This window comes from Falco naumanni, chromosome 10 (genome assembly GCF_017639655.2).
Source record: "Falco naumanni isolate bFalNau1 chromosome 10, bFalNau1.pat, whole genome shotgun sequence".
Taxonomy (NCBI): domain Eukaryota; kingdom Metazoa; phylum Chordata; class Aves; order Falconiformes; family Falconidae; genus Falco; species Falco naumanni.
In genome coordinates, this window is record NC_054063.1 from 26458862 (window position 1) to 26473221 (window position 14360).

A 14360-nucleotide genomic window follows, 5' to 3' on the forward strand; every position below is an offset into this window, starting at 1 on the left:
GACTATATAATCTTCTTACTTTCTTGAAGATTTTGGGGTCAAAACAATTGTAAGGACTCCTATCCCCACCTCTGACCCTGCTGCACATTAATGTTTTACACAACTTGTACCACCTTATTTTGTACCACACTGCCTTCAGGCCATGTTGTAAACCAGCCCTCAAAACTGATCCCTGTTAAAAATAACCTCCCCAAAATAGAAGAGAGGAGTAAGGGTTACCAAGGTTATTTTTAACCTGGATCGGTTCAATGGTTTGATTTACGCTGGGGACCCAATGAAGGTTTTTCTGGTGCAAGTGAGGGTGGCACATCATGGTGGGGAGGAGAGGGAAGGGATGGCTGTGGGCAGAGGGGATGCTAAGCTAGCTTTGAGGCTGAAGCCAGCATGTGGTAAAGCTCAGCCTCAAGGACACCACTCAAAAACCATAATAAAACTATTCAGCAGCACTGGTAGTGGGAGATTCAAAATAACTACAATGGAGCAGTGTAATAAAAAAATAAACTGGGACCAAAAAACCTGCAAACAATTTCACCAGCACCCTAAAAATTCTATCACCTCTTCTAAACACGTATTTTTCCCGATCTAGAGAGCCATAGGCTGCAGTGATTCCCCGGATGTTTTGCATTTCAATAGCTAATATTCTGATTCTACTACTTTTTGAATACCACTTTTCTGAAGTTACTATGGTATTTTCAAGAGGCATCTTCCTCAGTTGAATCCAGATCAATTAAAAATAGACAGTTGTAAATACTGTTCTGCTATTTTGGATAGCATTAAAACCAGAGAATTATAAAGGGACTGTGACCCAAAATAAATAGGTTTTATTTGGCAGCTTGGTTCAAACTGGTTGATCACGGAAAGAGAAATGTTCTTAGAATGAGAGGATTTCCTTTCCTCTTCTAAAAGTAAGACCAAAAAGAAAGGGCTGAGAAAAAGGTCACTATTCTCGTTGGTACTAGGGATGAAGAAAATGTCCTAACCACTGTCTGGTACGCAGAACAGCAACAAAAGTACCACTTCTATAACCCAGCCAACCCAACACCACCCTAAATTTCAAACAGATACACACCTAGTTAGAATTACTGAAAATACTCATGAGGTTGATTTTTGACACTGAAGATGTACACATACAAAACTGCGTTGAGCTAAATGCATCAAAGTACAATAGTTACAGAAATGCCATTTAGAAGCCTCAACTACGAGCACCATTTGCTTTTATTTTCCATTTTAACTGACGGAATAGTAGTAAAAACAGCCTGAAATTTTGATTTGTGAGGCTTTTGTTCTTATATACCACATTGATCCTATAAAGCATGTATTAATCTGGTCACACGGAAAACTTATTCCTACAAAGTTTAGCTACTGTGAGATAACTAAAAAAGCAGTTCTAGCAGAAACGCAGACAAGCTCTCAAATGTGCTGCTCAAGCAAACCAACTAGTCTTGTCTCTACCAGAGTGCCTCAGTGATGAGCATAGCTCATTCTATAATTTCTAAATCACTTAACATATTTTTTAAAAAACAAATGTATATTTATCGTGATATAATCTTAAAGCACAAGCCCAACAGCAGTAATTACATGTACGCCTTCAGATCTGTACCAATACATCAACACATAGGTCACTACCTCATTTCTAAGCCTTTAACTAATGTGCATTCCCATTCAGCTCGATTATTAAAATTAAATGCTTCAGCTCTCTCAAATGAGTTCAGCTTGATTAACTTGGAGGCTTTCTTACTTCAGCTTTCTCCTTTGCTTAAAGCTATCATGCTGGCCTGTGACAATTTAATAGCATGACAAAAATCCAACTTGAGTAAAGGCAATGATAATGGTCCTCCTCAAATGAGAATATTTCATAAAAAACTGGTACTGTAGTGTTTTGGGAAAAAAAAAAAAGTTCTGCTTTCAGTACTTCTCTATGGAAAGCCTGATCTCTCTGATATTATTAGTTCATTCAAACTAGCAGGGCTATACTGTTTTTGCAAGACCTAGTAATTTAATGTCCTGTCATTTTAGCAAGAGTATGTTTCCCAGTGATGCAGATAATACTACACACAATATTTATCAGTGCTGTTAGCAACAGATTACACAGACCTGATTAGACTTCTCTTATTGCCACTCTGCTCTGCTCTAAGAAAAGGCTGTGCAACAAATCTAACAATAATAAGGATAGATTCCTACCCCAAAAAGCAGCAAAGTATTTTGCAAAACTAAATCAGAACACCACCCATGGAGATACTGTGTCCTCAAGCGATTTCAGAAATCCACTACCAGCTAAGGCAGAAAATACTTCACATAAAAATACAACCTTAGTACTCAGTTGTTTTGCCTAGAATATTACTAATTAACATCCTCTGCAGGTTTTCAATGTGGTTGTGTTCCTAGACTTTATCAATTCACTTCAGTCACATAGGTTTGGGTTTCTTTTTGTAATTTCCATTTTAGAAACCGTTGAAAACATACTGAAGACAGGACAAATTGGACCACTGGCTGTAAGAGTGAAACTGTTCTAGGTTCTTGCCAATGGCATATACAGTAAGGTGAAACAAAATGAAAGGACTACAACAGGAACTACAGATTTCATCTACTAAATATTGCAATACTTCAAATCACCAGCATGATACATGCTTGGTGTACACCTTGGTACATGAGTGCTCTTTCTCCCTACCTTCATGTTCTTCCTATGGCAGAGTAGAGCAGCATCAAATACTACACTGAAGTAAGATGCCTTCGTAACAGCTGAAATATAATTCCCCATGAAGAAAATGGAAGAGACAGAAAGCAAGTTCTGCAACTCAAACTGGACAGCATTACGTACAGCTAACATTGCTAAAAATTCCCCTCGCTTCTGTGTTAATATGCTATGTAAGAAAACATTCAGCTGCAAATTTATGAAAGTCTCCCACCACAGTACTGGAGGGAAAAGCAGATAATCAGGATTTCCTTAGATATAAAGCACAGCTAGCATAAGGCTCTCCTTTCCACTTATGGAAAGTTATTTTTTTCTTCAAGGTACTTTTAATTAATCTACAACAAAGTCAAAATTATTTTTATGGAGATACCCAAGGACCGTTTATTTCTGATACTACTGCACTGAGAATTGGAATCTAGGGACATTCTAGACCTTAACTTGATTTAAAATATGCAATTAAAACGCAGGTTCAGTTTTTCAGGTACCAAAGGACTATAACCTACATTCAGACAAACTCAGAATACGTGTTAGCTTATATAATCACCAAGGGCAGAGGAAGCCAACAATACGCCTTCAAAATTAGTGGCTAATGTATACCCAGTCTAAAACCTCAACCCTACAAACATTTACATATGAAAAGAGTTAATCATGCCAATGAAGCTAACCATTACTCAAAAGTTATGCACATGCCTAAACCTCTGTAGACTCAGGACTTAAAAATTTAAGACGATACCTTTGCTCAGAGAAGAAAAACTAGTTCTGTTAGCGCACTGTTATTCCTGAAGTTGTGTCATTCAACACATCAAAGACTCTTTACTGAACTTGAAATTAGTTCAGTAGTCGTTATTGGATTGAATATTAGTTACCGAACTAATCGAAATTAGTTCAGTAAATTCGTTAGTAGACCTGGGAAGTATATTTCTATTGCTTTAGACATCAAGTGCCATGTATCCTATCAGAGATAATACATATTGAATATTAATTTTCATATTTTTTTAAAAAAAACAACAGTTAATGTAATACATATACACTTGGCTTATTCACTTACCACTACATCTTGCTTTCAAGGGAAAGAAAAAAAATATTTTAAAAAAATCATTGCATTCCAATTGAATGGAAGAAATAAAACCCTCTGAGATAGAAGAGACAAGGAAAATCAAGTATTTCAGTATGAGGTAGGTCACAGGAACTTGACAGCATTGCTACAGACCACAACCTGAACTATCACAAAACAGTGGGCAGGAGGAGAGCTGCAGGCATGCAGCCAGCTCAGAGGCACACAGGGTGGAGTAAGTAGCCACTGTCTTTTCTCACAAATATTCTTACAAAACTATCTTCAATGCACAAAGTTTCCTACTCCCCCAGCACGAGAGATCATCCAGGACCAAATATTCCTATGAATAACACTGACAAGAGTCAAAATTAAAGAGGTGTCACGTTAAAAAGAAATCTCCAAATCTCTCATTTATTTAAGATTCTTTAAGATAAAATGACTAATATTACATTTTAAGTGCTAGAGAAGAATCATGCACCTCCCCCTCCAACAACTCGTCTGTGTCTGCTGAACTTTGAAAATTACTGGATTTGAAGATTACAATGCCAGGATTTCCAATTAATGGCTAATAGCACATGACTTCTGCCTTGTACATTAAGTATACATTTTTGTTTGGGTGTTTTTTTTTCTTTTAATAAAGGCTGACCAAAGCAGAGAAATTCCCAGAAGTAGCCACAGTTGCAAAAGGTAACTGTCATTGGTTTCACAGGCTAACTTGTTCAATAATGTTTACGAAGCAGAGTTACGAAAACCTTGCTGCAGTGCAAAGTATCCCACTATCTTACTACTACTTGCACTTGCACTTTCCTTTCAAGCATCTGGGACTGACTACTGCTGGACACAAAATTCTGTTGTAAATGGCTCATGATTTTGATACATCACCATAATTCCTACCCTTGGTCCTCTGGAACAGTGCACAGAGAGAGAATAAAAACTTCAACACACTCTTGTATTACTGCAAGTATAAGGTACTTCAAGGTAATTAATAAAAATATCTTCTCAGAGTTTAAGAGTTCAGTGTTTACAAACTGTATTTTCATGGGCTTCTGCTACTAGCCTGGTTGAGACACAGTAGAAATTAATCACAGTGAGTGGGCACAAAGTTATACCATCAACAAAATAATTATACTTTCTGCATTTACTCTAGGACTGCTGGCATTTTGAATGATTAACTAGGACTGGGAGGGTTGGGGCAAGGACATAGCGTGTGCAGCCTTTGCAAAAAGTCTGGCTGACACAGCTGTCAGAGAACATCTGAATCAGCAAGAAAACTACTATTCTTCCAAAAGAGAAAAATACAGTATCACTAAATGCCAGCTAATCATCAACAGACTGCTGCATTTATCTTCATGCCTTTTGGGCAGGGCAATTCCCAACAATATCCAAACTTTACTGCCAGCACGGTTCATCTTAACTCTGTCGCCGATTATTTCAGCAGAGCACAAGAATGTAGACAAGTGACTCTGTGTTCATAAAGTCTCAGCTTGAATATTCTAGTCGTGTTGCTATATACTTTATTTGATTAGCACTGACCAAAGATACCTACTGCAGTAATTCCCGAAGAGCAGTTCACTGTTTTTTGTAAATATTTACTACAGTGCAATGAAACACAATTATTTGCAAAAAAGCATGACTGCCGCCATTTTCAACTATTTACTTACCGGTGGGAAATCAAAGTCTATCTGGTTAGCTAAATTTAAGATGTAGTCGATTCGAAACTGGTTCTCTGGATTGGCTAGTTCAACTGGAGGTGCCAAATTGCCCATTGCTGTCACTATTGTCTGCAAGAAATAAAAATAAAATACTGTAGAGAGTGTCTAAATAGCTAGCTTTGAATAATTAGAAACAATAGCTCTTAAGTTTACCTCTATAGCTTCTTTAATATTGTTTTTAATATCTTGAATTTTCATTTTCTTCTCCCTGTAATAAAAAAAATACATTATTAAATTTATAAGCCATACCTTTTGGAAAGAGAACATGAGAAGTTTTCTATCAAAACTGCACTGTCATTATTGACTAAAGTGCTCTCAGTCACTGAATACTTTTGTAGATAGACTTGATTAAATACAGCTTTTCTGCTTAAACAGTAAACATCTATTTGTATCCAAAACTCAGTATCTAATTATGCTTAATAAAAATTTACTGCAGTCTTAGACTGGGACTAAGACATTCTGCAAAATCAAACAGATTTTGATTCATTTGAATGCAAAATACTAGACATACATGCAATTATTTAGAAAAGCATAAACTGGAGACAGAGAAAAAAATGGGTAAGTTATTAAAAGTAGAAACAAGTAAAAGGAGATCAAAGAACCTCAAAGTACAAAAAAAATGAAGAACAAAAATTATGTCAAAGCAGAAAAAGCTAGAGCAGAGAAGTCAACCTGACAGAGACATTCAAACCAACAGTTTGTATATAAAATCTAAAATAAATAATAAAGGGCTAATCCAAATATGTAAAATTACCATTTAACTACAAGCAGAAGAGTAGGCTAGAAAACCACTTGGAATATGCTCTATATGAGCATTATCATTTGGGATTAACTGCAGCCAAATAAAGTGTAACAGGCTCAAGCAAACTGCAGTGTGAACCATTGCCTCTGTATTGTGTTTTATATCAAATCTGACAATAGTTACTTTCAATGCTAAATAGTGCTATCAAATGAACTGCATGGTACAAACATTTGATATAACCAGGAATTAGCATCCTAAAGGTATTACTAGTATTGGAGTCTGTAAACTGTAACTTAGTTGTAATGTAGTATTACAACATTTTTACATTAATTTCTTGCTATACACAGCACAAAACTACTACTCTGAGGTAAACCAAGTTAGCCATGTAATTACTAAAAAAACCCCTGCTAAATTGTCTAAATGACCTTTTAATCTTAATTAAACTGTTTTTACAGAATGTTTTCATTATCTGAATATTTATACAAACTATTTTTAGGGTTTTTTTCATTTTGAAAACTAACATTTTCCAGCATAGTATCCTAGAGATTTTAAATTACCAACCATGTGTTTTCTTTTCTACCCTTTAAAAGGTAGTGCTCACACTTTCAGCTTGCCACCTATAGCTTGAAAACCTAATGTTACTGATGTAATTAAGTACTCATATTACAAATGGGGTTTTATCACTTTTTCCTTTCTATAACTATTCACAACCACCAACCAAAACGAAACTGAAAGCACATTCACCAATCAAGAATGCAGAACAGCAGAAAAAGTACTGCTTTAATAACAAGGCAGACGCAGATGTCCAAGAATACTGAAAATGCTGGTTATCAAATGAAAGATTAATGAAACTTTTGTTAAGTGAAAGGGTCAAGGAAAACACCGCTGTGCCAGCTGCATGTTACACTGCCTTTTAGATATAAATATGGAGGAACTTCCTATACATCCCACAGTTGTGAAAGCATGATTGCAACGCAAGTGCTGCTCTTGGAGAAGGAAAGCAAACAGCAGCATCTGATCATCTCATTCAGGATGACTTAGCTGTGTACAGAACATGTCTGAATCAGCAGCAGAACTCTACCAAACAGAAATACGATTATCCCTCAAGATCAGCTCCTCATCACTGACCACTGCATATATTCTCAAAACTTTGGGGAAGGCAAGGAAGGTCAGTGAAGCTTGATGCAGAAAGAAAATGAAATGATCAATAATCAGATGTAAATTCTTGTTTCCCCTAGACTTCTTAATCTACCTACAGACCACCTTATTCCTGAAGACTACCACTTTTTTTACTTCAAGGATCTGGCATTGCTGATGGGAACAAGGCAGTCAGACAAGGCAGGCCAAAAGCACTGAACTAAGGAAAATAACTAAGACGGGAAAAGAGGGAAAACTGAGGCCTTTTCACCCTCTTCCTTCCCATCTTCAATGCTTTCTATTGCCGCAGGTCTCAAGAAACTCTCCATGATGCAAACCCAGACTTAGGGAGGCGTACAAAGACTCTATTTTTCAGTTACTGCAGATATGCTTTCAAAAACATCTGCCACTTTTGTCTGTTTTTAAAAAATTATGTTCCTTTATTTAAAAAAATGCAAATAATGGTATGAAAGCAGGAAATGTTTATCCATGACAGTGTAAGCAATTTGTCTGGCTTGATTTTGCCTCCGATTTTCAGCTGGGTCTCGAACTTAACGAAACATATCTAGCTACTGCCCCATGGAGATCAAAAGGGCAACGGATATGCTGGAAGTTAAACAAGACACCGGTATATTTAAATGACAAAGTAAAGAAATAATATTCAGTCATGTTGCTTTGTTTTGGAACATCAATATAAAGACAGAAGTTTAGAAAGTATTCTAGTTTGGTTTTTGGTTGTTTCAGCAAACTGTAGTTACGCTGTCTCCCCTGGAACACTTACAGATAACTGCCTCAAAGTATCAGCTAAGTACACATTTACCTACGTTACTCTTCCATACCATACAATAAAACATAATGTTTTATTATAGGTTTGGTCCAGCCTTCACATTTACACCTCTTCACTGATCCTCATGCTATTAGCAGCACTGCAGAATGATAATGAATATGGAGTGATGTAAAACTCCAGCAATTAAACTGCTTGATAACCATCATCATCTTTACAACAAGAATACTCATAGTTCCTATTTCTGGTTTTGTTGCCATGGCCCTATAGCATGCCCAGTAAACAAGGAATCTTATTACACAGCAATGAATGTATCATGTCGTTTTGTGTTTTGTAATGTTTACTAAGCATAAATTTTCCATGACAATGAGATAGTTCATCCTTCTGGAACTCAACGTGTTCATCAATCACCCATCCAATACCTTACATGCAAATTCTAACTTCAAAAAAAGAAAGGTGAAATAAATTTTGTTCAGGGACTAATGAAATGCAGTAAATAAGAGCCAAGCCCCACCTCTGCTGTCTCTCGATCTGCCAAAACTGTTTTAGAGAAATCCCAGACAGGTTGCACCTCAGATTTCCAAAAGTAATTAAACTTCATTTTCCCCAACAAAGATTGACTATTCAGCTTAGAAACAGATTCTTGCTTTTTTCATTTTTGTTTCTGGGTGCTGTACAATCACCAAAACTCCAAAAGAAAAAAGCCGTGCTCCTAAAATGTTTTCATCTGGAACAGACTGAGCATATTGGGAATGGCACCACGCTATCCTGGCTAATGAATGACTGATGTCTCTGCAGGCCTGTTCTGTATCTTTAGATGCCATGGGTTAATAAGGTCGTATTTTTAATCTTGTTTAAAACTTTTGCTTAGGCTGTGTAGGGTAAGCCAAACAAAGCATTAAACTCTATTAGTTGAGGATTATAAGAAAAATCTCAAATCCTGCTGTTTTCAATATTTAAATGGGCCAAAGCAAAGCTGCACATAGCTTTCAGGAAAACTAATAAAGTCTATTTTAGGCACTATGAAAAAAGATGACATTTTATTTCAAATAACATAAAATCAGAATGACATAAAAGGTCATGAAAATCAAATATTCCTTGAAAATAAACCTAATTAGTATTTAATAAAGAACTTCTCCACCTGTGGCTGAGCTTTACTATTAAAATGGCAACATTTTTACTCAGACTTTATCAAATCCTATGCAATGAACAAATTACCAAATGGATTATAAGAAACCAAACTAATTTAATTTTAATGTTAATTTCTGGTTTACCTTCCAGATAATATGAATAACCATTACTTGAAAAACTATTTAAAGTTTAAAAAGAACATTCTGGAGGACCAAGGATTCAGCTCACCCAGTATAAACATCTCACAGGCAGAAGTTAAAAAAATTTGGTGCTGAAATGAATGGTCAAAACATGTCAAATTATTTTTTTTTTTAAAAAGAGAAAAAAGTAGTAATAAATCCTGTTACCCCTTTATGCCATTAATCTAAATTCCTGAAAGCAGGTAAGTTTGAATTTCTTCATCACGACTGGAAAGTTAAGAAGCCATACACTTTGTTGCAAAGTTCTGTTCAACAGACAGAGTTCAGACAAGACTGAAGAGAAAATTACAAAGAACTACCTAGTTTTAAATTAGAATGTAATATATTCTTTTTTCCAGCAAAAAAAGAAAATTTTATTAGCAGAAATGAAGTGATTCATTTCTCCAAACCCTACAAACTCACAAGACAGCTACAAAAAATTTCCAAAATGCACAGAGGGCAAAGCAACAGCAACAAAATTTATTTTTCCTTTAGAAGGTAAGATAGCCAAAATAATACAGCACTATTGTTTTAACATATATCAATTTCTAAGTTAGTGGTGAAAACTTCCCCACATCTCTCCCAAATCCCCTGATTATACTGGAAACTCCACACTTTTAATATAGGAATATTTTAGGAACCAAACATTAGACAGTGTCATGAAGAACACTGAAGAAGTGAATTTAGTGCTGTGGGATACATCATTTGAGGGAAAGTAAAAAGACTTTGATCAGATAATATGCATCAGAAAAAGGCTTTTAATGAGGGTAAATTATGATTGCCAATTAATCCCATTATGAACATGGGCTAAAAAAAGAACGTACTCTGGAACATGAATTTTTAAAACGTGAATACAGAATACTGAAACATAATTTGCATACTGCAGATATAAATGCCAGCTTTCATTTTTGAAAAATGTAACTTTCTTTCTCAATTTGTCTTTTAACATAATATCCTATGTGCAACATTAGCATAATAAATAATGCCACACAAAGATTTGCAATTTAATAGTCTGTATACGTTATCTCAGAAGTGAGCCTTTCCAGAATCCTGAGGGGTATGTAACTGCATGGGCAGAGTACACCATGCGACACAAGGACACCTACTATTTTAAAATGTCTGGGTTTGTATTATATCATAATTCCCCTAAAGCGTGTTAAAATGTTCTTTATTAATTATGTTGCCAATTTTTGTTGTTCTCTGGGTGCCGTTTTATATATTTTATGCTGTTTAAATATTTTAAAATATTAAAAATAATATTTTTATTATAATAAAAAAACAGAGTCTCTCCTTAAACTTGTATTGCAAAATGTACATGCCTAGCAAGTATATATAACCATTTAAAATGTAATCACATAATGTTAACACAGAGCATTAACCTTTGTCATCTTCAACGGGTTGTAAACAGCCTGGCTTTTATCACCTTCAGCGCTCAGTGTAATGCATAAATTACTTTTATTTCTGAAGCACTGTCAAACTTCACTCTCTCTTGAACTTGCTGACATAACAACTCTATCTAGTGAAAAGCTTCTCTTGCTCTGTGCAGAGAACTGCCAGTTAGGTGAATCAATTTGCAAGCGTAAGAACGAGAGTAAAAAATTTTACAAAACAATTAATTTGCCTCTGGTTTTTTATAAGAGAAAATGACATTGCTGTGTTTAAACACAGGTGCATCTCTGTTTGCTTTCAGTTATTACCAACAAATGTGAACACACAGGGAAGTAGCTACGGGCTGTCCTCTTTCTGCTCACCTTCAAAAACCCATCGCAATTACACACTGGAAGCAAATGAAAGGTTAATACATCAGTTTCATTTTAAAACACAATTCAGTTCTTTGACGGGCAGTCATGTACTTCACAGGCACATGGGCTTTAAACATAGTTATTCATCTAAATATGGCGTCTTTGATGCAGTGAAACATGCTCATGGATTTCATAAACATTCCATAAAATCTGCATTAAAATTTGTTTACTGCACTTTATGGAAGTTAACAAAAATGCAAACAGCACTACCTGCCAATCCACCTCGTAAAAACAGAGCAGTGCAGTCAAGATCTTCAGACACAAGACCACAAACAAGGAAATTCAATTAAGATTTTTCTACCAATCCACATTACAAAAATTCTGTGGTACTTTACAATTCAACAATAAGATAAATTTGGGTTAGCAGCCTGGGTTATTTCTAACAGAACAACATGGCAATTATCTCAAAATGTAACAGCTACAACGGCAAACAGGGCAGAGGCCAAGTTAGAGGCACTTGAAAAACAGGGGGGGAAATAGGTGCCTGAACTATTCAGAGTGAAGCTGAAATAATTCCTCTTAGACCTGTGACAAAAGTACCAGTTTTACAGACAAAACTGTTAAAATGTGACAGGAAAAACCACTGAATATCTTTTGCAAATCGAACTCTTCAACTATATCACACCACAGAGATACCTCAGTAATTCTGCACACTTCAAAGAGATTTTCTATTCCGTACTGTTTAAGAACAAGAAGAACAAGCACATGCAGTACCATGGGACAGGAGCCACCATGCACCGGCTGCACGGCAGGAACTGTACAGCCTTCCACAGCATGCACGAGTTACTGGGCTCCTCACTCACAGAATTGAAAGCGAGTTTCTAACCACATTAATACTTTGTTCTTGATTACTTCATCTTACAAGGTGAGAGAGTTAAGTTACCCAAAGGCATAGCTAGCTGACAAAATGTAATCTAGAGCACTCTACACAGTCAATGCCACGCTGGTAACACTAACCATGTACGTACCAAGCACCTCACTGAAAGGAACAGACCCCTATTGCTGCCGGATGCAGAAACTTCGTTTCCCCTCCCTAATACCATGCTCCTCTTCTTACTCTACCCATTAGCTCCAATATCTACTTCACTTTGAAGACACGTGGTTTTAGGTCTCTAAGATTCTGGGTAACAACACATTGTACCATCCAGCTACCAAAAATGATTTCCTGTCAGAAGAGAGCATAGGCTAGTCACCTTCTCTACAAGTAACACCTTTTGGAAAAAAGAAATGCCCAACAGACTGAATATACTTCAATTTAAAGACATGGTTAAAAACTGCATTGCACAGATCTAATTGTGACCTAAGTGATTTGGGAGAACTTAATTCAATAATCCCCTGAAGCATAATCACTTTCACAGACACACACACAGAGCAATATAAAATAGACAATACATACAGGGCTTCCACAAGCTCCCTTTTAAGTATTGGGAAAAGCACTATAAACTGCTTTACCATTGCTTGTTTTAATATGTTACAGTATCTATCTGCATGAGTTACATGCATATCTTACTATGTGGCCATAAAATGAACATATGATAAGAGATATAAGTGCAAAGAGATACCTTCTATTCATGGAATGACAGAATCATTCTCTAAGTTATAAGGTAAGAAATACAGATTACTGAAGCACTGATAAAAAAATGCATCGCAGCTCTGTGAGAGCAGAGATTATTTCATTTTTTATCATTATTTACACTGGAGCGTTAGGGGTTCAGGGTGTGATTTGTTTCTTATCTTAGGGAACAGTACCATCATGAAATTACTATGAAACTCTAAAAAAGGCATCCATAAATGTAAGACTAATTAAGTCAAAGTTTACATTTGTTCTATCTGCTCATTGTGACGCCCCAGGTGTAAACGTTACCCTGCCTACCCGGCTATCTGACAGACGCCTGGCTGTGGACAGCCTTGGCTCGGGGTGAAGCTCATGGAGCCGGGTGAGCGGCTGGACACACGGCCCGGCTCTGCCCCGAGGGCTGCACTGGCAGGCACAGCCCAGGCACATGGCACCCTGGGCACACCATCTGCCCACAGAGATGTGCCACAGGGATGCTATTCTGGCTCTAAGCCACCTTGGGGCTCCCCTTTGACTTTTCGAATTCCTACGTAAAAAACAGTTTAACTTGTTTACACCTAAGTGGCACAAAAGAGACCGTCACAGACCCAATATTAAGAAGCATAATTCTCCTTATGCTCCTCCATTTACCTCAGCCAATAAACTAGCAACGGTCCAGGTAAGGAATGAAAATAGAAGAGTTCAAAAAGAGCTCTGTGATGTATGAGGTTGACAAAGGCCCTTTAATTCATACCATGCAGTTAAACACACTTGTAAATTGCAACTTGGCCTCTAGTTCTTCAGGCATGCATACAGAGGATAACACACCAATTTTGTTTTCTAGCTCTATGTACAGATAATTAAGCATATTACAATAAAAGGCATCCTCAAACATTCAATATTCTCTTTAGATGCTCGATACAATAATTAACAAGGTTGGAGTCTTCAGAGTACACTTTGTGATTCTGTTCCAGTACAGAAGCACACCTCTCAGAACCAGAGGGAACAGGAGTATTCAAGTCAAACTTGCTGAATCATCTTGCCTTGTACATAAAATTCTGAGGAACATATACTCTTTTGAGATAACCATTTCAAACTGCTCTTAGGAAGCACAAAGACCTTTTTTTTTTTTAGTTTATTTATTTAAGCACTGGATGTGGTGGTCATAATTAACACAGGGAAAAAAGGGAACATGCACATTAGCCGTCATCTTTTTGAAACTTTTATGTCCAAATGTGCAATAGCACTGAAATACAGCACACACCACCTCTCAGGACATAACTCTCTGCTGTTTCAGGCTGTCTGCTTGTACAGCCATCCTTCACGGCAAATCCAATCTACTAGGGTCTCCTAAGTTACCTGATTGGGTCTATCAATCTCTTCATGTCCAGAAAAAATACTGCCATGTGAGTACATACTGACCACACGCTGCAGCACACATGGATGAACAGAAGGTGCTGTTAAAACCACGCTATTTGCTCTGATGTTCCTCACTTCATCCTTGGTACTGCACAGACTTTGCTTTAAAATACAAGCAGGTAATGGCAGCCTTACTGGGGGTCTTGTTCTTAC

At 36.7% G+C, this 14360-nt stretch overlaps 1 protein-coding gene across 5 annotated transcripts in view; it reads right to left on the minus strand.

Annotated features, from left to right (window-relative positions):
* GNAS (GNAS complex locus) overlaps positions 1-14360 on the minus strand; it is a 158567-nt gene that overhangs the window by 51337 nt on the left and 92870 nt on the right. For all 5 annotated transcript variants that reach the window (XM_040607825.1, XM_040607826.1, XM_040607828.1 and 2 more), the window contains exons 3-4: positions 5612-5666; positions 5408-5527 (exon numbers count right to left, since the gene is read on the minus strand). In XM_040607825.1, the coding sequence (XP_040463759.1) occupies positions 5408-5527; positions 5612-5666 (175 nt within the window). The remainder of the gene's footprint in view (positions 1-5407; positions 5528-5611; positions 5667-14360) is intronic.